Raw genomic sequence first — 25,474 nt, 5'->3', positions numbered from 1 at the left:
GGGGCCCAATAATTTTGGCAGGGGTCGTTAGGGTAGTTACTCTCCACCTGGCACATACCCAGATTCTAGACTTCCAAGGAAGGCAGGTGTTCCCGGTGAGTCACATTGTTTACATAGTTCAGGCACAGTGAGCCACACTTATCAGTTAGGGCATGGTGGGAACCCTCCCCAAATCCAAGTCCAGACATGAACCAAGGCCAACCTTGCAAGCAGGCCTCTTCAGGGATAGTAGGCTCAGGCCTGCTGTGTTAACTCTGTTCTGCACAGAGACTAAGGCGAAAAGAGATGAACTGACTTTCCTTAAGATATTTAGGTGGTAAGTGCTGGACCCAAGGTTCAAACCCAGGCCTTTGCATTCCAAGTCCAGACTTTTCCCACAGCATGACATTAATCTCCATTAAATCAAGTACAAAAGGTTTTAGCATGGGACTGAAGTGATAAAATTGAATGCATGCTTCCTTAAGAAGTGGAATGTTGAAATGATTTTCTTCCTGTGCCTTTAATGCCTTCTTTCTCTCTGACCTATAACATTTGTAGGATAACATAAAAAATCTAGAATTGGAAGTCATCAATCTGCAAAAAGAAAAGGAAGAATTGCTCCTTGAACTTCAGACAACAAAGAAGGATGTCAACCAAGCCAAGTAAGAATAAAGTCAATAAATATTATGTCAAGTTCCTACTATGTGTGAGGAGCTGTAGAAGAAATAGAGACATGACAGAGCCATTTCCTGCCCCCATAAGACTTACACTGAGTTGTGAAGGGGAGACCTAAACAACAGAAAAGTTCAGTATTTGAAATTTTAAATAACATCCCATTATGACATTAAAAGAAGGCCATAACCTAGCATATGATTAGCAGCCCAATAAATTTCTTAGGCAGTAACTGCTTTAAGAGTTCAGAGGCAGGAGATACCAAGGAAGGCTTCAGACAAAGTTAGCATTTGAACTGGGTTTTGAAAGATTATCCCACCTACCAGACAGCAACAGTTTCTTTGTCCCTGCACTGATGGTAAATTAGCTTGTGAATAGAATGAATGTCCAGGCTAGTAAAAAAAAAGCCAGTCTAGCCACTTGTTAGTCAGTTAAGAATAAGCCCGAGGCAGGTAGCCAGAACATCCTCCTGTCCCTCAGACCTCTGCCTTATTGGCTATTCTACCTTCTTCCTACTCAGTGACTCCATTACATCTCTCTATTGAGTCTAAAGTTCACGTTCATAAAAGTTATGATGAACATTTACTTTTGACCTCAGACGTGTGTAATCATCATCAGACTTATTCCTTACAGCTCATGTGAAGTGAAATGGCTTCAAAGAACCATCCTTTTAACAGAGTCCTGGGGGCGGGCAGCAGTATATTGAGGCAACTGTATTGTTACATACTCAAAAGAATGGCTCTTTGACTCTGCATTAAGGCCCCATCACTGAGGCAGTTTGGGCTGTCTGGGTGGTACTCCTATTTAAAGATGACCACCTGACTGCTCACCCATTTTATATAGATAAGGCCTATGACCTGGGAGTATAATCCTGTGTTTGCAAGTGAGGCTTTGTTGCCACTAGCCTTCATTCCGACAGCGTCTGTGTTTAGGTTGAGTGAGCGCCGCCGCAAACGTCTCCAGGAGCTCGAGGGTCAAATAGCTGATCTGAAGAAGAAGCTGAATGAACAGTCCAAACTTCTGAAGCTGAAAGAATCCACAGAGCACACCGTCTCCAAACTGAACCAGGAGATCCGGGTACTTAACTCTTATCCTTGCACTTCCCCTACTGAAACTTAACAAACAGGGATTTTACTACAGGGGAGTTTTCAGGTGAGAAAGTAGCAGACAGGGTCATCATTTCAAGTGTGGCACTCTTTTGCAGGACATTGTTCTAGTAGTCATCTATTGTAGATCGGAACCACAAAACCCTTCTTTGACATTCAGAGTTTAATGTTAGAGTCTCTGAAACTGAAAGGTTAAAATACTTCAATATTTTAGTGCTAATACCCTGACTACCTTCCATGATCATGTGAAATAATTTGTAAAGTAGTAGCAAATGACAGGCACCTACAGAAAAGTCCAGTTGTTGAATGTTCAGGTTCTGACATCTGCAAAGTAGTGGTTACAGGCCACTTGTACTGGAACTTTTAGGGTACAGTGGTTGCTAGGTGCATTTGTCCTTGAGGCTTAGTACATATTTCCTTGAAATTTCATTTCTATACAGTGAATGAATTTAGGGCTGGATTTAGCTAGTGGGCACATTTTTGCTTTTATTTCTTCAGTGTCCATTTGTGCAGTCTATACTTGGAAACCCTGTGCAAGCATAGGAAGGGGTACTGCAAGCCTAATCAGAAAATCTATTGGCGGCTTTCTCTGCTTGGCTCTGGGTTTTCTCTCTTCTTAATGGTTAGTCTATCCATCTGCACATCAGCCTAGAATAAATGCAGATCACTAATACTCGTACTGGTTGTTTTCACAGGTGATGAAAAACCAGCGGGTACAATTAATGCGTCAAATGAAAGATGATGCTGAGAAGTTTAGACAGTGGAAGCAACAAAAGGACAAGGAAGTAATCCAGTTAAAAGAGCGAGTAAGTAACTACTATGCCTCAAGCGCCTACCTAACAAACCCATCTCTGGGCTGACTAACATTAAATCATCTTTTCAAATAACGGGTGTCTCCAAATGTGACACATTCATGACTTTAAATGTGCAAGGTGCTGTCCACTAGATACCATGGAAAATAGAAAGATGAGTAGTATATGGACTCTGTCTTTGAAGAATGTCTTGTCTGAGGGGAAGGTGAGACTAAGCATGGTTTTCTCCGATATAAGAAATCAAGAGATCTGTGCTTTACAAATGGTCTAAAACACCACAAAGTAATTAAGAAAGGGAAACGCACTTCCTGTTGGAGTGAAAAGATAGCTGAACAGGCCTTGGATAATAGGGAGGATTTTCGTAGAGATAAGTGCAGGCATTCTAGATAGAAATGGAACAGCAGGAGCAAAGCACAGATGACAACTTAGTAGGCATATTCAATGAATGACGAGTGGGCCCGGTCGGGTGAAGGATAGTATCAGAAGATTCCATTGGAAAGACAAGTTGAAACTGGATTATTAAAGAGCTAAGCAGTTTGAACTTGATTTGGTTAGCAGACTATATAAAGATTTTTAAGGCTTTTGAACAAGAAAGTGATATCAGCAAACTACTGCTTTAGAAAGATACATCTGGGAGCAATGTGCAGAACAAACTGAACTATTGAGAAACCAGAGGCCAGAGCACAAGTTAAAAATATACTGTATCATCAAGAAAGATAGTAAGGGCCTAAGTTAGAGTAGAGTAGTAATGGGGTTCTTCGAAAGCACACCGGAAAGGACATGAATTGGGGGACACTTTTAGAATGGGTCTGCATGTGACATGTTGGGTCAAGAAATAAGGAGAGACATCCTTTCAGAACAGCAGCATGAGGAGCTTTGTGGGCTCTACCCACCAAAAGAATCGCAACTGATAGGATTTATAAAAACAACCCTTAAAAATCTCTGGAAATGGTCCTAAGGGCATACAGCAAATAAACAATTATTCAAGGAAATATACTAAATCTCAGTAAGAACAGCAAGAGTCTGTGGCATTTGAGCCACGACCAGCTCCCGCCCCTCACCCCCCAGCTCCAAGTCTATGGCTGTGGTTTCTTCTGTTGCATCCCACGACTCCATGCTGAAGCTCTGTTTCAGTCAAGAGCAGCCAAGAGCTCTGGGGATCCCTTCTTCCACCTACCCCCCATGTATAGCAGGGAAGCTCTAACCTGATGCAGAAGGCCAAGAATACTGGGGCCTGCTTACCCTGACCCATCTAATCATAGGATGCAGGTTCCATGTTAGGAAAGGCAAGCTAAGAAAAATAGCGCCTACTGCCCTACCCCAGAACCCTACTCACAGAACAGAAATTTCATGCAGAGAAGCGGGTGCTGTCCACACCGCCAGGTCCTGAGCAGTGGTGCATAGGTTCTGCTCAGGGGGAGGGGCAGGCCATAGCAACAGCCATAGGAATGCTGCATTCCCTAAGAGGACTGACCTAATTTGAGGAAAGAGTTTGAAGAAGTTAAAGGTGCTATCAACCAAGAATCTTATAGACAACAGTTTTCTTTCAAAACGAAGGCAGATGGTGAGCGCACAATGTGTTATACAGATGGTGTATTATAGAATTGTACACTTGAAACATATATAAGCTTATTAACCAATGTTGCCCTAATACATTCAATTTAAAAGACACAAAAAGAAGGCAAAATAAAGACATTTCCAGATACACAAAAGCCAAGTGAATTTGTTTTTAGTTCTACCTTACAAGAAATACTAAAAGAACTTCAGACTGAAAGCAAATGGTACCAGACAGGAATTTGAATCTGCACCAAAAAGTAAAACAAAGAGCGCCAGTAAAGGTGTCACACAGGTAATTCTAAAAGAGAGTTTAATTGTGTATTTCTTTTCCTTCTCTTAACTGATTTAAAAAGCAATTGTATACAATAATATCTATATAATCGTACTGATGGACCTACAACTTATAGAAATGTAGTATATTTGACAATAACAGCACAAAGGAGGTGGCTGGGAGCAAAGTTGTATTTGAGTAAGGAAATGACATCAGATGATAACATGAATCTACAGGAAGAAATTATTAGAACCCGAAATGTTAAATAAGAACAAATTCTGTGTAATTTGCATTCCTTTCATCTCAGTTTGTTTAAAGGACATAAATTATATAAAGTAATACTTGTAATGTATTTTTGGACTATGTATATTATACACAATATACAATGTATATTGATTTAATATGCATAGCAATAATAGTACAAAAAAGGAAAGAGAACAGAGCTATATAGGAATAACATATCTGTATCATTGGAATCAAGTTAATAGAAATCTGAGGTAGATTTTGATAAGATGTTTATTATAAGCACTAGAGCAATCACTAAGAAAATAACTCAAAGTATAGTGAAATAATCATTAAAAATTAATATGCTACACTACAAAATATTCATATTCACCTAGTATAAAAGAAAGCAGTAAAAGACTAATGAACAAAAAATGATATGACAGGAAACAAAAAGTGAACTGGAAAACATAAATCCAGTCATATCAATAATAACATAATGTGAGTGGATTAACCAATATAGTCAAAAGGCAGAGATTGTCAGACCGAATAGCAAAAACCAAGGTCTATGCTGTGTCTAGAAGACACATAATGGATTCAAAGATAGAAATAAGTTGAGAGTAAAAGGAGGGAGAAAAGATCTGTCACTCAAGTATCACCATAAAAGAGCTGAAGTGGCTATTCAGACAAAATACACTTTAGAACACAAAAAGTTACTAGAAATAAAAAGGAACATTTTATACTGATAAAAGAGTCAATCCATCAGGAAGATATAACAATTATAAAAATATGCACCTAACAACACAGCCCAAAATACTGTAGCACACACGGACAGAAATGAAGGGCAAAATAGGCAATTCAACAATAATATTTGTACACTTCAATCCCCCCTTTCAATAATGATTAGAACAACTAGGCACAACCAGATCAGGAAGGATATACGTAGAAGACTTCAGCAATATTATAAACTAACTAGACCTAACAGGCATCTGTAGAACATTTCCAACCGACAACAACAGCATACACATTCTTTTCAAGAGCACATGGACCATTCTTCAGGATAGACCATATGTTAGGCCATAAAACATGCTTCAGTACATTTAAAAGGATTGAAATAATACAAAGTATTTTTCTAACCACAGTGGAATAAAATATGAAATCAATAACAGAACTAAATTTGGGAAATTGAGAAATCTGAGGAAATTAACACTCCTAATTAAATGATGAGTCAAAGAAGAAATCACACCAAAAAAATTTAAGATGAATAAAAACAAAGATACAACATACCAAAACTTATGGGATGCTGCTAAAGGGTGCTTAGAGGGAAATTTAGTTGTAAATGCCTATATTAGAAATGAAGAAAGATCTCAATAACCTAGCCTTCTACTTTAAGACCTTGAAAGAAAGGAAAAGCAAACTAAACCCAAAGCTAGCAGGTGGAAAGAAATATTAAGGTTTAGAGTGGAAATTAGTGAAATAGAGAACAGAAAAACAATAGAGAAAATCAATGAAACCAAAAGTTGGTTCTTTGAAGTGATCAACAAATACAAACAAATTTTTACATATGCTTTATAAGAAAAAAAGAATATTCAAACTACTAAAATTAGGAATGAAAGAGAAGGCAGCACTGCAGTCTTTCAGAAGGAAAGGGTTATAAGGGAATACTGTGAACAATTGTATGCCAACAAATTAGAGAACCTAGATGAAATGGACAAGTTCTTAGAAAGATGGAAACTACCAAAACTGACTGGAGAAGAAATAGAAAGAAAATCTTTACAGACCTATAACAAGAGATTAAGTTAGTAGTTTAAAACTTCCCAGAAAGAAAAACCCAAGCCCAGATGTCTTCACTATTGAGTTCTACCAAACATTTAAAGAAGAAATAACACCAAATTTTCAGAAACTATTCCATAATACAGAAGCAGAGAGAACACTTCCCAATTCATTATATGAGGCCAGTACTTCCCTGATACAAAAACCATACAAAGACATCCCAAGAAAAAACTACAGACCAGTATTTCATGAATATAGACGTGAAAATCTTCAACATAATACTGACAAACTGAATCCGCAACATATAAAAAGAATGATAGGGCCGGCCGAGTGGCGCGTCAGTTAAGAGTTGGCTTGGGACGCCAGCTCTGAGCAGCAGAGCCCCGGTTCAGATCCCACATGAGGGCCAGTGACACTGCGCCCTCTACAGCTAAGATGGTGAACAACAGCTCAACCTGGAGTTGGGGGGCCATGAGTCGCTGGCAACGGAGTAGGCTGCAGCTCCTGCTGCAGTGGGCTGCCATGAGTTATCTTGAGTGGCTGGCAGCCAGCGTGAGCGGCTGGCCGTGAGCCGCTGTGAGCGGCCGTCCAGTGGCCGGCGAGCAACTGCCTCACCTGGGAAGAGCGCAATGATCACAGTACCAACATGGGCCAGTGAAGCGACGTCCTCCATAACTAGACTGAAGAACAAAAGGACAGCAACTTGGCTGTTCCCCTTCCCCGATTCCTCAACGCTGTTCCCCTTCCCCAATTCCCCAATAAAATCTTTTAAAAAAATGATAAACCATAACAAAGTAAGTTCTATCTGAAAAGAAAATGTAAGGCTTCTTTAACATCTACAAATCAATGTAATATATCAGTAGAATAAGGGACAAGAACCACATGATCATCTCAATAGACACAGAAAAAAAAGCTTTTGACAAAATCCAACATTCTTTAATGATAAAACACTCAAGAAACTAGGAGTAGTGGGGAACTTTCTCATCCTGATGAAGGGCATTTATGAAAACCCTGCAACTAACATCATGCTTAGTGGTGAAAGGCAGAATACTTTAGCCCTAAAATCAGGAAGAAGACAAGGATAGCCACTCTTGCCACTTCTATCCAACATTGTCCTGGAGGTTCTAGCCAGGGCACTTAGGCAAGAAAAATACTTACATAAAAGTCATCCAGATTGGAAAGGAAGAAGGAAAACTATCTCTGTTAGCAGATGACATTATCTTGTATGTAGAAAAATCTAAAAGACTATTAGAACTAACACACAAGTTCAGCAAAGTTGCAGCTTATAAATTCAATGTATGAAAATCAGTTGTACTTCTGTACACTAGCAACTAACAATTTGAAAGTGAAATTAAGAAAACAATTTCATTTATAATAGCATCAATAAGAATAAAACACTTAGGAATAAACTTAACAAGTATAAGATTTATACATGAAAAAGTACAAGACATCATTGAATTAATTAAGTATCTAAATAAATGGAAAGATAACCCATTTTCATGGATCAGAAAACAATATTCTTAAACTGGAATAATCCCCAGATTGATGTAAAGATTCAACACAATCCCAATCAAAATCCCACCTGGCTTATTTACAGAAATTCACATACTGATCCTAAAATTCATATGGAAATGCAAGTGACTCAGAATAACAGTCTTGAAAGAGTAAATTTGGAGATGTCACATCTATCACCTCACATAGTTGCCCATTTTTTGTCAGTGTGTTGAGAACATTTAAGACGCACTCTCAGCAAATTTCAAATATCCAATATAGTATCATTTGCTGTAGTCACTATGCTCTCCATAGATCCCCAGAACTTGTTCATCTTATACCTGGAAGTTTATACCCTTTGACTAATGTTTCTCCATGTTTCCCAATCCCCAATCCCTAGTCACTACTGTTCTACTCTGATTTTATGAGTTCAACTGTTTTAGACTCTCTACATAAGTGAGATAATATGGGATTTGTCTTTCTCTGTCTGGTTTATTTCACTTAGCATAATGACCTCCAGGTCCATCCACGTTGTCACAAATGGCAGGATTTCTTTCTTGTTAGTGGCTGAATAATGTTCCATTTTATATATATATATATATATACACACACACCAAATTTTCTTTATCCATTGATCTGGTGACAAACATTTAGGTTGCTTCCATATCTTGGTTATTATGAACAACACTGCAATGAATATGGGACTGCAGCTATCTCTTAAAGATACTGATTTTGACCAGAGGGTAAGGGGGGAGGGGGTTGGTAGAAGAGGGTAAAGGGGGTTAAATATATGGTGATGGAAGGAGAACTGACTCTGGGTGGTGAACACACAATGTACTTATATAGATGATGTATTACAGAATTTGTACACCTGAAACCTATGTAACTCTACTAAGAATTGCCACCCCAATAAACTTTTATTTTTTTAAAAAAAGATACTGATTTCATTTCCTTTGTCTATGTACCCAATAGTGGGACTGCTAGATTGTGCAGTAGTTCTATCTTTAATTTTTCGAGGAACCTCTTGTTTTCCATAAAGACTATACCATTGAAAGACTCTTTAGTTACATTATAAGGCTTTATTTTAGCTAGCTGAATAGCAATTAAATGTCTGGCTCTTTTCTTCTCAGGACCGAAAGAGGCAATATGAACTGCTCAAACTTGAAAGAAACTTCCAGAAACAGTCTAATGTGCTTAGACGTAAAACTGAGGAGGTAAGAAAATCCGATCTGCTAGGTCAAGTGTATTGCTTAGATGCTAGCAAAGTGGTATCCCTTAAAGGAGCTGGTGTCCTAAGAAATCTGGGATGCCAATCCAGACCAGCAATTCCTAAGTCTTGATCCCTACTGATGTGTCATGAACTGTGAGCAGATAAAAACCTGATGCAAATGGTACTATTCAAATAAGGAGTTTCTTCTAATTGGGCCTGCTTCTTTCCAAAACAATACAGAGTAATATTGGTATGTGACATTCACAGACATGTTCAAGCCTGCAGGCCTTCTTTGAAATGTGCGTCTATGTATAATATCAAGGGTATTAGACTGGGAGGGGGGTTATTCCTTTGGGAGGGGTGTAACTGTCTAGTCATTATGTTCTTTTGTACACCTAGAACTAGTTTTTAAAAATAAAATAAATTTAAAAAGAAAAAACAAAGGAAATGCACACCTCCCTTGGACTCAAATTGTTGCCAGTGTCATGTACATGGAGACCTATAAACTTGATTCCTATAGGAACACAAACCATAGAATTTTTTTGTTTCTCTGGTTTACTCATGTGCTGGAAATTCGAATGTTCTTTTTACCCTTCAATTCAATATGACTGTGAGCCGTTTTTATTTAGGCAGCAGCTGCCAACAAGCGTCTCAAGGATGCTCTCCAGAAACAGCGGGAGGTTGCAGATAAGCGGAAGGAGACTCAGAGCCGTGGGATGGAAGGCACTGCAGCTCGAGTGAAGGTACAGACAGCTTGACCGCCAGTTCTCTTGTGTATACTGGGGGTGGGAGAAAATGGAAGGAGTTAACCATTGCAAAGTGAAAGGTCTGCCCGAAAGCTTTGTTTCCTAAGGATATGATATCGTTGAGTGGCTGTTAAAGACCAAGAGTAGCGAACCCTTTTTGCCCCTGCTCCTCTTGAGTTATGGTTCAGTTAATTTTTAAACAGTTTTTTTAGGTATAATTGACCTACAATAAATTGTACGTGTTTAAAGTGTACAGTTAAATAAGTTTTGACACAGATATGCACCCATGAAATCACCACCACAATTAAGACAATGTCAATGTCCATCCGGACCCAAACTTTGTGTGTACCCCCTTGTAATCCCTTCCTCCCCTGGAACCCCCATCTCTGGGTAACCATTAGTCTGCTTTCTGTCTTTACAGATTTATTTTCACTTTCTATAATTTTATAAAAATTGAATCATACAGGATTTTTTCTGGCTTTCATTCATATAATTAGTTGAAGATTCACCCATGTGATCGTGTTTGTCAATACTTCTTTTTACTGCTGAGTGGTATCCCATTGCATGGATGTGCCACAGTTTTGGGTTTTTTTGGGGGGTGTGTGTTTTGTTTTCTTATTGGGGGAGGGGAGCAGCACTGGGGAATCAGGGAAGGGGAAGAGACAAGTTGCTGTCCTTTTGTTCTTCAGTCTAGTTGTGGAGGATGTCGCTTCACTGGCCCATGTTGGTTTTATCATTATGCTCTTCCCGGGTAAGGCAGTCGCTTGCCGGCCATTAGACGGCCACTCTTGGGGGCTCACGGCAGCTCACGCGGGCTGCTGGCCACTCACACTGGCTGCCAGCCACTCACAGCAGCCCAGCTCCAGGTTGAGCTGCTGTTCACCATCTTACCTGTAGAGGGCGCAGCATCACTGGCCCATGTGGAGTCTGAACCAGGGCCCTGCTGCTCAGAGCTGGCATCCCAAGCCACTCGGCCGGCCCCACAGTTTTTTATTCATTCACATGTTGATGGACATGTGTATTGTTTCCAGTTTTTTACTATGACAAGTATTGTACTGAATATCGTGTGCATACCGTATTTGCCGGCGTATAAGACGATTTTTTGGCCCTGAAAAATATGCCTCCAAGTGGGGGGTCGTCTTATACGCCAGGTACACTTCAGNTGCCTCCAAGTGGGGGGTCGTCTTATACGCCAGGTACACTTCAGATAGACTGCCCATATAACAAACTCTGTATTTTGAGTGGAAATGTTAGGGGTCGTCTTATACGCCCAGTCGTCTTATATGCCGGCAAATACGGTATGTGTTTTTATTTCTTTGAGGTAGGAGTGGAGTTGTTGGCTTGCATAATAGGTATATATTTTAACTTTTAAGCAGTTGCCAATTTGTTTTCCAAAGTGGTGCCGTTTTACATTCCTACTAGCAATGCGTGAGGGTTCCTGTTGCTGTACATTCCCACCAATACTTAGTTTGAGTATGGTCAGTCTTTTAAATTTTAGCTTTTCTAGTAGATAAATAGTGGTACCCCCCTGTGGTTTGTTTGTATTTTCCTGGTGACTAATGGTGTTGAGCATCTTTTCATTTGCATATTTGTCATATGTATGTTTTATGAAATATCTGTTCAAATATTTTCCCCATTTTTAATTGAGTTGTCTTTTTTCTTATTTTAGAGTTAGAATTCTTTATATGGTCTAGATATACCTAACAAAGGACTTCTGTGTCTTATGAATATTTCTCCCAGGCTGTGGCTTGCCTTTTCATTTTGTGACAGTGTCTTCTGAAAAACAAAGCTTTTTCATTTTGATGCCATCCAATTTATTGACATTTTCTTTTATACTTTAATGGTTTTTATGTTCTATTTAAGAAATTTTTGCCAAACCCAAGGTCACTAAGATTTCCCCCTAAATTTTCTTCTAGAAGTTACATAGTATTAAGCTTTATGTTTAGGTCTGTGATTCATTTTGACTTGACACCTTTGTGAAAATCAGTTGTCCACAAGTCAATTTCTAGATTCTATTCCATTGATCTCTCTGTCTATCCTTCTGACAATACCAAAATGTTTTGATTATACTAGCTTTATAATACGTTCTGAAATCACATAGTATAAGTCCTCTAAAATTGTTGTTCTTTCTCAAAATTGTTTTGGGAAAACTAGGTCCTTTACATTTCCATATAAATTTTCGAATCAGCTTACCAGTTTCTACAAAAAATCTGCTGGGAGTTTGATTAGTACTACATAGAATCTATAGATAAATTTGAGGAGAATTTACATCTTAACAATATTGGGTCTTTCAATCCATGAACATGGTACATCTCTCCATTTATTTGTCTTTTATTTCTCTCAGCAGTGTTTTTATTTTCAGTGTATAGGTGTTGCACAACATCTGTCAAATAAATTCCTAAATATTTCATAGTTTTATGATATTGGAAATGTGTTTCTTTTTATTTCAGTTTCCAACTGTTTGGACATACTTGCTGGTTCTTGTAGCTTTTTTGGTAGAGTCCTTAGGATTTTCCACAAACACAATCATGTCATCTGCAAATAGAGATAATTTTATTTATTCTTGTCTGCTCTGTGTGCCTTTCTTTTTTTAACTTTGTCTTGCCTTATTGCACTTGCCAATACATGCAGTAAAACATTGAATAGAGTAGGTGAAGGAGACACCCTTGCTTTGTTCTGCTCTTAGGGAAAAAGCATTCAGTCTTTCACCATTAAATATATTAGTTGTACGATAGCAGCAGCAGTGGTTACAATTCAGAGCCATTGAGGCATCTCTGCAGCAGCTGGTGGCACAGGTGGCTTGTGTGGGCATGGGCAGAGGTGGCCTGCCCACAGCCGTGGTCCCAGCAGGTATGTCAGGACACCCCGAGGCATCCTCCCACTCCTGCCACCAGAGAGCCTCGGTCCAGTCCCACCTGTCCTCCTGCATGCCCTAACCCCAACCCCGCCATCTATACCGCCGCACCTCCTCCCTGGGCTTCAAACCCAGGCATACCCATCACAAAATGTGACTTGGCGATTTCAAACCTGGAGACCTCATCTTGGTCAAGATGAAAAAGGTTCTTCTCATTAGCCAGCTCGAGTAGATGAGGTTCCTCATGGAGCTGCAAAAACACCCACAAACTACCCATTTTCTTTTTTGGAACACATGAGACTGCTTTTTTAGGCCCAATGGTTATATTTCCTTACTCAGAAAATAAGGAAAAGTGCGGAAAACAAAATAAACAAAAAGTCTTTAAGGAAGGTTTATGGGAGATAGATAATCCGAAAGTGAAATTTTCTTTTTTTTTAAATAAAGTTTATTGGGGTGACTATGGTTAGTAAAGTTACACAGGTTTCAGGTGTACAATTCTGTAATACATCATCTATATATCACATTGTGTGTTCACCACCCAGAGTCAGTTCTCCTTCCATGACCATATATTTGACCCCCTTTATCCTCTTTTACCATGCCCCTCCCCCTTACCCTCTTGTAACCACTAAACTATTGCCTGTGTCTATCAGTTTTGTTTCTTCATTTGTTTTTCTTGTTCCTTTGTTGCTTTCAGTTTNACCCAGAGTCAGTTCTCCTTCCATCACCATATATTTGATCCCCTTTACCCTCATCTACCACCCTCCTCCCCCCTTACCCTCTGGGAACCACTAAACTACTGTCTATTCCTGTGAGTTCTGTTTCTTCATTTGTTTTTCTTCTCCTTTTGTTGCCTTCCATTTTATATTCCACATATTAGTAAAATCATATGATTCTTGACTGTTTGTGCCTGACTTATTTCGCTTAGCATTATAATCTCAAGATCCAATCCATGCTGTCACAAATGACACTATTTCATCTTTTCTTAGGGCAGAATAGTATTCCAGTGTGTGTGTGTGTGTGTGTGTGTGTGTGTGTGTGTGTGTGTACGTACCATATTTTCCCATGTATAAGATGCACCCTTTTCCAAAAAATTTGGGGTCTAAAAACTGGGTGTGTCTTATACAGTGGTTGTAGATTCTTTTACTTGCATTTTCTGCTGAGGACGAGGCAATATATGAAGACAGTGATTCATCATCAGACACAGATGAGGACAACCTAATGGTTGAGAGTTTTGACAGTGATGAGAAATTGTATGAATTTTATGATGAGTAAAACTTGAGTTCAATAACTTTATGTAATACATTTTTTTTTCAAATTTCGGGCCCTGAAATTAAGGTGCGTCTTATACATGGGAGCATCTTATACATTGGGAAATATGGTGTGTGTGTGTGTGTGTGTGTGTGTGTGTATCTCACAACTTCTTTATCCAATCATCTATCAAAGGACACTTTGGATGTTTCCATGTCTTGACCACCGCAAATAAAGCTGCAGTGAACACCCGAGAACATATATCTTTATGGATAAATGTTTTCAGATTTTTTGGGTAGATACCCAAGAGAGGGATCACTGGGTCACATGGTAAGTGTATATTCCACTATGTAACAAACTGCCAAATTGTTTATCTAGCTAGTTGTTCATTGCTGGTACATAGAGACACAATTGCTTTTTTTTATATTAACTTTTATCTTCTGACTTGATTAGTCTAGTAGCTATTTTATAGATTATTTGGGATTTGCTACATAGACAATCATGCCATCTGTAAATAGGGTTTTATTTCTTCCTTTCTAACTTGCATGTCTTTTAGTTCTTTTACTTGCCCTACTTACTGCATTGGCTAGGACCTTCTGGATGAAGTTAAATAGGAGTGGTGACAGTAGAAACCCACTCAGTCTGCCAGCATTAAGTATGATGTTAGCTGGAGGTTGGGCATAGATGCCCTTTATAAGGTTGAGGAAACCCTTATCTGTTTTTAGTTTGCTGTAAGTTGTTACTCTGAGTGGATGTAAATTTTATCAAATGCTTTTGTCTCTAGTTTGTTGATTTTGTGAATTACTTTGATGTTTAAATATGGAACCAGCCTTGCATTCTTTGGATAAACTCCTCATGGTTGTGATATATTATCCTTTTCACGCGTTGTTGAATTCAACAACACATGGAATTAAAATTTTGCTAAACTAAAAATTTTGTATAAAATTTTTGCATCTGTGTTCGTGAGGGATATTGGTCTGTTGTTTTCTTATAATGTCTTCATCTGGTTTTAGTGTCAAGGTAATGCTGGCCTCTTAGAGTGAGCTGAGGGGTAGCCCTTCCTCTTTGGTTGTCTAGAAGAGTTTGTGTAGATTTATTAATAATGTTGTTTCTTCCTTAAAAGTTTGGTACAATTCACAAATTAAGCCATCTGGGACTAAAGGGTTTTTTGTTCGTTTTTGCTCTTTGTGGGGAGGGGTGTTAACTAAAATTCAAATTTTTAAATAGATACAGGGTTGTTTAGGTTATATATTTTTTTCTTGGGTGAGTTTTGGTAGTTTGTGTGTTTCAGGGAACTTGTCTGTTACATCTATATTGTCAAATTTATTGGCATGAAGTTATTCATGACATTTCCTTATTATCCTTCTAATGTCTATAAAAGCTATACTAATCTCATCGATCTCATTTCTCTTGTTGATATTTTGTGTCTTTTCTCTTTTTTCCTGATCAATTTGGCTAGAGGGTTATGAAAGAACCAGCTTATTCTTACAAATGGTAACTTTTATGTTATGTATATCTTACCACAATAAAAAAAATACCCAAAAAACCCCAGCTCATTAATTTCCAGTCTGATCTCTATAATTTCCTTAATGCGTTGGGTTCAATTGGCTCTTATTATTTTCGTTTCTTAAGGTAAAAAGTGAGGTCATTGACTTCTTTCTTCTGTTCTAATATAGGCCTTTAATGCTATAAATTTCCCCTTAAGTACTCCTTTAACAACATCCCACAAATTTTGATAGTTATGTTTTTATTTTCACTCAATTCAAAATACATTCTAATTGCCCTGTTGATTTCTTTTTTGACACATGGGTTATTTAGAAGTGTGTTATTTGGTTTCCAATTGTTGGAGGATTTTTTTGCAAGTATGTTTCTGTTACGATTTCTAATTTAATTCCATTGTGGTTAGAGAACATACTTTGTATGGCTTGAATCCTTTTGAATTTATTGAGACTTATTATGGCCTAGAATATGGTCATTCTTGGCTAATGTTCTATGTGTACTTGAGAAGAGTGTCTATTGTGCTGCTGTTAGATGGTGTTCTATAAATGTCAACCATGTCGATTTGATTGATTGTGCTGTGCATTTCTACTGTATCCTTGCTGATTTTTTGCCTACTTGTTCTATCAATTATTGAGAGATGGGTATTGAAATCTCCAGCTGGAATTATGGATTTGTCTTTTTGTCCTTGTACTTCTGTCTGGTCTGCTCCATGTTTTCTGAAGCTGTTATTAGAGGCATAAACACTTAGGATTAATTTATCCCCATGGTATATCTTCATCAAAAGTGTAAGTGTTGGGGCCAGCCGAGTGGCGCGATGGTTAAGAACTGGCTTGGGATGCCAGAGGGCCCCGGTTCGGATCCCACATATGAGGGCCAGTGACACTGCCCTCCACAGCTAAGATGCTGAACAACAGCTCAACCTGGAGCTGGGCTGCCGTAGGTTGCTGGCGATGGCGTGGGCTGCAGCCCCTGTGGCAGTGGGTTGCCATGGGCTACCATGTGTAGCCAGCAGCCAGCGTGAGCGGCCAGCAGCCGCAGTGAGCGGCCGTCCAGAAGCTGGCGACTGATCTGCCTCACCCTGGAAGAGTGCAATGATGGTGCCAACTTGGGCCAGTGAAGTAATGTCCTCCACAACTAGATTGAAGAACAAGACGACAGCAACTTGTCTGTTCCCCTTCCCCTAATTCCCCAGCACTGTTCCCATCCCCCCAATTCCCCAATAAAAAATCTTAAAAAAAAAAGTGTAAGTGTTCTCAGGAATGGTTACATTTTTGAAAACTGAATTTAGTTCATTTTGTTTGCTTAAAAATATTCCATTCATCTACTTTAAAGACTAAGAATGGATATCTATTTATTAAATAGAGCAGACAATCAAAATACTTCAATTCTACATCATAACTAGATAAGGACAGAGGTTAGGGAGAAAATGAAGAAGGTAAAGACAAGAGTACATAGGCATCTCACTTCTAGTTACTTGGGCTCTGGTCTAAATGAACTGAAGTCTGGAGCTAAATCTAGCCCCGGGCCAGAGGTTCCTCATCCCTAACCCAATGGCACCAATTTCTCTTCTAGAATTGGCTTGGAAATGAAATTGAGGTTATGGTCAGTACTGAGGAAGCCAAGCGCCATCTGAATGACCTTCTTGAAGACAGAAAGATCTTGGCTCAGGATCTGGCTCAACTCAAATTAAAAAAGGAGTCTGGGGAGAACCCACCTCCTAAACTCCGGGTAAGTGCCCTTATGGAAATATGTGACTGAATATCAGACTGCAGTCCCCAGGAACCCTCAGGACTTTGTAGGGTGACTTTCTTCATAGCATTTCACCCTCATTCCCACTATTCTTCTTAACAGAGGCGCACATTCTCACTTGCTGAACTGCATGGTCAAGTTTCCGAGTCAGAGGATTCCATTACAAAGCAGATTGAAAGCCTGGAGACTGAAATGGAACTCAGGTAATGGGACCGTCTCTAGGGCATTATGAAAATGTATGCCTGGAATCAAAATAGAACCTATCAGTCCAGTGATTCAGAAGCTTTGTGATGGGGAGAAACAAGAGAAAGAGGCAATTTTTGGAAATATACACTCCACTAGACATGTTAGATAAACTTGCTCATTCAGTCCCTCCCTGTGAGGTATACCAGATGAGGTACGTACCATTCTTCTCACTTTAGCAATGTAAACTGAAGTTCAGAGATCCTAAGGCATACACTAAAGGTTCTATCGAGCTGGAATTCGGGACCTGCTCCGTCTGCTCCAAAGCTTAAGCTCATGATGCTGCACCACAACTTTTGATGCAGTACTAGCTCTAAAGTGTAGACTTGACCAAAAACAAAACTTTAGAGGTACCCAAAAAATGATACCAGAAGAGCAACAATGTAGAAGGAGGAGAACCTTAATGATCATCAACAAAGTGCATCAAATATAACAAATAGGCAAAGTTATTCTGAGATTAGTAATAATTAGTAATAAAGATTAGTACATAACACAGTGCCTGATGTGTTGGAAGTGCACAGTAAACCTTCTCTTTCTCCCTTCCTGGCTGTGAGACCAGAATAAATGCTACACAGCCTCTCTTGATCACCGTTACTGTCTTCTAAGTATCTGTGAACTCTAGAAGGAACAGAACTTTGACAGAGATTTTATAGTGTCTTAGGATAATAGAATTTTATTGTCCAGAAGACTTTGGAGGTCATTTAGTTTATTTTTAGCAACACACACTAGCTGTTAATCTTTGGATACATTGGTAAGTCCCTCAGTATTTGAGTTTCTGCTTTGTGCTGCACTGGATGCAGGTAGGATATAGAGAAACCATAGATGGCATCACTCTTGCTCTCAAGTGGAAATAGTATGATGTGTTGGAATCATTTGTTAACATTTCAGGAATGCTGTAAACCATTGATAGTTTATAATTGGTTATGGTGAGCGTATTTACACCACAGAAGCTAGCAAAAGCTACAAATCAGGTCTGGTTTTCTAAGTGCTGGAGGTTAAACATTTATCTACATAACTGTGCATAAGTAAATGATTACTTAAATGGAGGGCAGCTGCCAAGTAGAGGGTAATTAGACAGAGTTGAGATTAATCAAGAGGATTTTCCTAAAGTTGATGAAACATACTAAATTTTGAAATAGCTAAGGGACATGAATTGTCAGACAAGACAGGAAAGGGTATATGATAGACAACAACTTCTTCCAAGAAGTCCTCTGTGACTTTTCATCCCTCACTAGCCTTTCTCTTCTCTGAACTCCTTCAAAATGTCCAGCACTCAATCATATGATACAGGTGATATATGTTATCTATCTTTATATCTATTAATTGTTTCACATTTATGAGTCTTGGCACTCTACAGAGAGTGTAAGTTTGTTGAAGGAAAGAACTGTATATTAGACCAGGGTTCTCAAACTGTGGTCCTCAAACCTCTAAGGGTCACTGAGACCCTTTCAGGGAGCCTGAACAATCAAAACTATTTTCACAATAATATTAAGACCTTTGCCATGACAGTGCAAATAACAGTGGACAAAACTGCTGGCACCTTAGCTGGAATCAAAGTGGTGCTACCAATCTGTACTACTGCTCACTGCACACTCGAACAGCACACACTCGCGTTTTCTTTTTTTTGGGGGGGGGGAACTGGGGGAGGGGAGCAGACAAGTTGCTGTCCTTTTGTTCTTCATTCTAGTTGTGGAGGATGTTGCTTCACTGGCCCATGTTGGTATTATCATTGCGCTCCTCCTGGGTGAGGCAGATCGGTCGCTGGCCACTGGATGACCGCACATGGTGGCTCTTGGCAGCTCATGCTGGCTGCCTGCCACACGCAGTAGCTCACAGCAGCCCACTGCAGCCCCTCTGCAGCCTACGCCGTCGCCGGCGGCTCACGGCAGCCCAGCTTCAGGTTGAGCTGTTGTTCACCATCTTAGCTGTAGAGGGCGCAGCGTCACTGGCCCAGTTGGGTTCCAAGCCAGCAGCCCTGCTGCTCAGAGCTCACGCTCCCAAGCCAGCTCTTAACCAACGCGCCACACAGGCAGCCCACACACTCTCTTTTTCAAAAATGTGTCTTCCATAAGAATGGCATCGAGAAAGCAGCGAAAATGGATCATTTCCTTACATCTCGACCCTTGAGCTCAGCGCCCCCGAGTATTCTGTGTGGCGGAGCGGGGAGGACACGTAAAGCGCTTGAGCTGCGTGTGGAAGTCCGGCCGTTGTCTCCGGGGGAAAGCGTGTGTGCGCTTGCTTGGGGGGCAGCCCAGCAGGCCTCTGTTCGCACGCAGCACCCTTGCTGCCTGAAAGAACGACAGATGTGCAGACTCTGGTTATTCAGACCTGGGTACCTGGCAGACGTTTTCTCGGAAATGAACTGAGGGAGCCTGGTGCTTCAAGGAAGACAGATGACAGTGTTTGTCACCAAAGGGAAATGGGAACTTTCAAGTGAAAATCAGAATTTCAGAAAACCTGTTTCTGCCAACATGGGCTTGACAGTTTTCATAGCTTTTCTGACGAGACCAGTAGTGATAGTAACAATTGTACTCTTCTATATTGTATAATGAAATGTGTTAACATTTGGAGGCTCTACGTGAGTCAGTGTTGTCCAAGTGACATGTTACAGAATCGTGTACGGGTAAAAGATCCATTCAGATTGCAAGATAGACCAATAGAGTTTAATGTAAGAGAGTAAGGAAAGTGTATTTATGATGGTTTCAGGTTCCACATTTCAACTCTCTTTTAAGGAACTATCACTTGTTGGGTTTTGGTGTAGTATCGAAGAATATCCACAGTTGTCTGAAAAGGTATTAAGATGCTCCTCCCCGGTCCAATTTCTTGTCCATGGGAGGCCAGATTGTCTTCATTCACATCCCCCAGAACATGTCACAAAAGACTGAATGCAGAGGGACATGTGAAAATCAGTTGTCTTTTACCAAGCCAGATATTACAGAGCTTTGTAAAAAAGTAAATCCCACTCTTCTCAGTAAATTATTTTTTTGTTTTGGAAAATGTTGTTTTTCATAAACTGTGTTAATATGTAATAGATTATTGTTTTAAGTGAATTAATAAATATACATTTTCTGTTTTAGTTTCTAATACTGTGAATATCTATAGGTATAACGTATATATGAACAGACTTTCTTAGAGGTCCTCAATAATTTTGAAGTGTGTAAAGGGGCCCTGAAACCTAAAAAGTTGAGAACCACAGTGTTAGATTATTCTCGTACCCATCTTCTTTATAGTACTTTACATAGCACTGAGTCACATAGTAAGTTCAAGAAGGAGGCTATTAATTAAACTGAAATGTTGTGTAGACCTTGGTCTCAGGCCATACTTGATCGGAAAATATCTGGAAGCTATAAACAGGGTTAGGGTATCTAGTCTTCCTAAAAACTTCTCAGTTTGTGGCAGGCACTTCAAGGTAATCTCTCACAACACCAGCCATAGGTATCGATTTGGTATTCGAGTACAGCAAAGGATGTCTACCTCTTTGTTCTTTGGAGATTTTTTTCCCTTCCAGTCTCCAACCTGAATCTTGTCCTTGCATAGGTGAGCCATCATATCACAATCTGAGCTTCTGTGGCCTCAAGACGAAGTCACATTACAGTCCACGCACTACAACACAAACCTCCCTAAAACAAATCTTTCCAAGTGCCACTGTATGATCCCTTTATTTCAACCAGGACTTATTAAAGTGAAACCATTTGAATAGTCTTTGGAGTCCCTTTGTAACAGGATTTGAGATAGGGTATATCCAGCAGCTGCTGAGCACACATCCTAAGCAGATGACTAAATCATTATTTAAATGGTGTTTAACGGATACCTCCTTCCTTCTTCCTCTGCAGGAGCGCTCAGATTGCTGACCTACAGCAGAAGGTGCTGGATGCAGAAAGTGAAGACAGGCCAAAACAGCGCTGGGAGAATATCGCCACCATTCTAGAAGCCAAGTGTGCCCTGAAATATTTAATTGGAGAGGTAAATATTACTCTTCCTCCCAGCAATTAAGGGCATGGCTCGGTAGGTATGGTCTGTGTTATTGCCATGTTTCATGGTAGGAAAGGACAATGACACTGACATTAGAGGAATAATTTTACAAGGAAAAGTTGGTGTGAGCCGGTAAGGCCCGTCACTTAGGAAAATATGGTATGACTCGCAAAGTCATACTTGTCATGCCTGCCGTAGAACAAGTGATCCATGAATGTTTGCCATAGTACGCCACTGTTAAAGCGGAACTGCTGTACTGTACTACTTTGTAAAGCACTTGTGAGTTGTATATTCAAAAAGTTTCATACAATTCAGGAAAAAGAAAACCTAAGATTCATCTTAAGGAAGATCTGTCTTTACTGACCTTAAGATAATCCACCATCTTACGTTGTCACAAGAGGAATTAAATTTGATCCTCTGGTGATTGAGGCGTTTTCACTTGAGACAAGCATACCCACTCCAACTGTGCAAGTCTGAGCAATGCTATCCTTTCTACATTTTGTGTTGGCTTAGCAGATTTGTCGTCCTAAAGAAATCCTGATTAGTCTTGTGAGCACGGGTGTTTGTGACATTCACCATCTGGGCTAGTAAAGAATATAAAACTAGGCCAGCGTGAGATATCAATCTAGCCTGCAGTCTTGGCTAACGTGTCTACGAGTTTCGACGCGTGAAGGCAGACATTCGGCGATGGCACAGCATTAGCCAGAAGGGTGTGTCGTGTGGGCTTCTCTCTAGAATGAAGGAAGAACTTAAGGCCCAGCATTTGGAGTTGTCAGATACTGTTCGTGTTAGGTTTATTCTTGCCTTGAGGCAGAGCAAGAGATGAAGGGCCCTCAGTGGTAACCTCTAGCTCAGCAGAGACAGGGGCTGTTGGCCCAGGTGCCGTTGTCATATTCAATGGTGGAATCCGTGTGACGTGCCAGAAGAAGAATGGCCTTGGACATGGAAGAACTTTTCTCAGGGCATTTCAAGAAAGCTGACATTTTCCTGCGTGGTGAGTGGGGAAAGGTGACCATTCTCCAAGTAAACCCATCTTTTATCCCTTCCAGCTGGTCTCCTCCAAAATACAGGTCAGCAAGCTTGAAAGCATCCTGAAACAGAACAAGGCCAGTTGCACTGACATGCAGAAGATGCTGTTTGAGGAAAGAAATCGCTTTGCTGAAAGAGAGACAGAGCTCCAGGCAGACCTGGTCAGAGTAGAGCAGCAGCACCAGGAGAAGGTAAACTGAGGAAGAAACCATCACTGCTTTTTTCTGTTAGCTTCCAAAGTAGTGGGGGTATGAAGTTGTGGTCAGAAGACCATGTAGTATTTGCCAATTTGGCAAATAAGAAATGTGAGACAGAGAGAAATGAATTATGTAAGTTGGCACATCCCAGTGACGACGGCTTATAGCCGCCATCTTTAATACCAAGATAACATGCCCAGCAAACATGGTGGCTGCACTTCCTTCTTACTCCTTCCAGCCCTGAGAGCAAAGAGAACAGTTTACTGCCGCACCACAGAGCAGTCACATGAATCCCTGCTTGGACGAAGCCGCAGTTCCTTTCTCTTACTCCGTTGGTCCCGTGGGTTGTGTCTCTTCAGGTGCTGTACCTTCTCAGCCAGCTGCAGCAAAGCCAAATGGCAGAGAAGCAGCTAGAGGAGTCAGTTAGTGAAAAGGAACAACAGCTGTGGAGCACACTGAAGTGTCAGGTATGATGGGGCACCGGTTTCTAGAGATAGCTTCCACAGGCCTGACGAGAGTCCTCTCCCACTGAGACCATTGTGCTTACAGCAGTCCTGAGCTACTAAAGAGGTTGATAGTGATAACCGTTACTGCTTTCTAGCCCTAGTTGACCAAGTTAGGGCTATTTAGAATGTCACCCCACATAGAATAACCTCCTTTTTGGTGCATAAATGACAGCATGTACTCCATACCAGTCTTTGAGGCCTCCTGGTGTTTTGCCTCAACCCTGAGCTCTAAACAGTTGAGAAAATTAAATCATCTGTAGATTGCTAGGGGCATTCAGCTATCTCTCCCTAAACCTGTTCTTCTGAGCAAAGACGTGACATGTTTCTAAAGTGCCTGCGGTCTGAATTTCTTCTCAAGGCTGGGAACACCACGCCCTTTCGTAGCATGTTGGAGCAGTTTCATCCAACTTAGACGCTTTTTCCTGAACTACTGGTCTTTAGGGTTTTCTTGGTCCCTCCCATGGAAGATAGAGCCTAACTACTTAAGGTCGTATGCATGGATCTGGTTGTCCTAAGTGCTAGGAAGCTTAATCGGCCTTATTATTAGAGTAGCAAATAAACTGCCTAGTCTGTGTTGACAGTGGTGAACACAAGCATCTGTAGACTTCAGCGACGCAGCTCTGTCCATGTGGGTTTTCTAATCAGCATTCTGGTGTGAATAAGGGATGTGAGGCTAGAGAATGGAAAAGAGTAAGGAACGGTTTCTGTGAGTGCCATCAGGGCTGCTTGGGAGTGCTAGGATGGAAGTGGCATTTGGGACACCTAGGAACTGGTAGCAATCACATTTTTTCTGGGTGCCAATGCCTGCTGTGCAAAATCCATCTGCTGCCATCAACTTGGCAGCAGTATGTTTTCATCTATGTGAGTTGTTTGGTAACCCACATGGAGTGCCCAAAATTATCCCACCTATCACTGCACTCTCTGGAAATAGGATGAAGAACTTGAGAAGATGCGAGAAGTGTGCGCACAAAATCAGGAGCTTCTCCGAGAAAATGAAATCATTAAGCAGGTAAGGCAGCTTTCCACCCACTGAACAAGACCCTATTGTAGCTGAGGCCAGCTCTTGGGAGTGACGCTGAGTGTGAACTTGGCTGTATTGTATTTATGAGGTTCACATCGAGTTTCCATGTGACATGCTCACATGCATTTCAAAATGATATAAACACATTTTTTTAATTTGCTCTTTTCTGAATCTAATACCGATCTTGTAAAGCGGGAGTCCTACAACCGACTTCCACCATCACCCAGCCTCGCCTAGGTGTGGTTTAAAAGGAAGCTGGCTAGAGAATCTTTATGTTTCAGCCATGAGCACGCTTGTGAAGCTGCCCTTTCTCTCTTCTTTTCAAATAGAAACTGACTCTCCTCCAAGTAGCCAGCAAACAGAAACCTCCTCTTCCTAAGGATACCCTTCGTTCTCCAGACTCTTCTTTTGAATATATCCCACCTAAGGTAAACTGCTTGGTGCCTGTGATTCTTCTGCATAGCCAAGCTTTGGAGTGGCTAAAAGCTGAATCGCCTTTTAGAAGAGGTTAAGAGGGAAAAACCACATTCCAGCATCTCGATAAAACTCAAGCACAGTCTTGAGGAAACTAGGCCGTGTGCCTCCCCAGAAGGCTGCCTCTGGGCCATGTACAGGATTATGTAACACAGCTGAGGAGGGGAGCAGAGCACGAGAGCTTATCTCTTCATGCGTGAGCCCCTCCTTCCTCCCTCAGACTGCTCAGCCTGATCCCCTTCAGTTTCTAGCCCTTCAAAGACTCCGCAAGGCCAAAGGCCAAAGCCAAGTGGGCTGTATCTGAGGGAGCCTGAAATCTTGCCTCTGGGGATGTGGCTGGCAACAGCTACTGGGAAATTCTGATCCACGTGTTATTTAATTTTTAATAAATAACCATCCCAAAACTTTTTTCTTAGCCTAGACCTTCCCGTTTTAAAGAGAAATTCTCGGAGCAAAGCATGGACATGGAGGACCTACAACATTATTTAGAGCATTCTGTGAACCAGCCTGAGGACGGCGATGGTGATGATGGGGAAGATGAGGAATGGAAGCCAACAAAATTAGTTAAGGTGTCCAAGAAGAACATCCAAGGGGTAGGAGTCAGCTCCCATCTCTGTCAGGGATTCTGGTCATTGGTCTTCACTGCCATGCTCTATTGCCGAGCCCCTACACCCCATTCAGAGGTGCTGGTTCCACGGAGGGGCCAGCTCAGCATGGAACTCAGGGCTGTTAGAGAGGGCTGCCTGAGTGCACAGGGTGGTTCTCTTCATATTTGTGGGTTCTTCCCAGCCTGAACAGGAACCATAGTGCTCTCTACCATTTCTTTTTTTTTTTTTTTTTTT

At 40.7% G+C, this 25,474-nt stretch overlaps 1 protein-coding gene across 1 annotated transcript in view; it reads left to right on the top strand.

The window, feature by feature from the left end:
- KIF4A (kinesin family member 4A) overlaps positions 1-25,474 on the top strand; it is an 86,944-nt gene that overhangs the window by 49,733 nt on the left and 11,737 nt on the right. Inside the window, exons 16-28 of the mRNA XM_019647963.1 lie at positions 538-641; positions 1,584-1,728; positions 2,453-2,563; positions 9,014-9,097; positions 9,723-9,836; positions 17,014-17,169; positions 17,293-17,393; positions 21,267-21,396; positions 22,455-22,625; positions 22,991-23,098; positions 24,069-24,146; positions 24,488-24,586; positions 25,049-25,225. Of these exons, the coding sequence (XP_019503508.1) occupies positions 538-641; positions 1,584-1,728; positions 2,453-2,563; positions 9,014-9,097; positions 9,723-9,836; positions 17,014-17,169; positions 17,293-17,393; positions 21,267-21,396; positions 22,455-22,625; positions 22,991-23,098; positions 24,069-24,146; positions 24,488-24,586; positions 25,049-25,225 (1,578 nt within the window). The remainder of the gene's footprint in view (positions 1-537; positions 642-1,583; positions 1,729-2,452; positions 2,564-9,013; positions 9,098-9,722; positions 9,837-17,013; positions 17,170-17,292; positions 17,394-21,266; positions 21,397-22,454; positions 22,626-22,990; positions 23,099-24,068; positions 24,147-24,487; positions 24,587-25,048; positions 25,226-25,474) is intronic.

The sequence above is a fragment of the Hipposideros armiger genome, unplaced genomic scaffold, assembly GCF_001890085.2.
Source record: "Hipposideros armiger isolate ML-2016 unplaced genomic scaffold, ASM189008v1 scaffold_119, whole genome shotgun sequence".
Lineage (NCBI taxonomy): Eukaryota > Metazoa > Chordata > Mammalia > Chiroptera > Hipposideridae > Hipposideros > Hipposideros armiger.
Note: the sequence above shows the minus strand (reverse complement) of the source record. Positions and strands in the feature narration are given on the sequence as shown.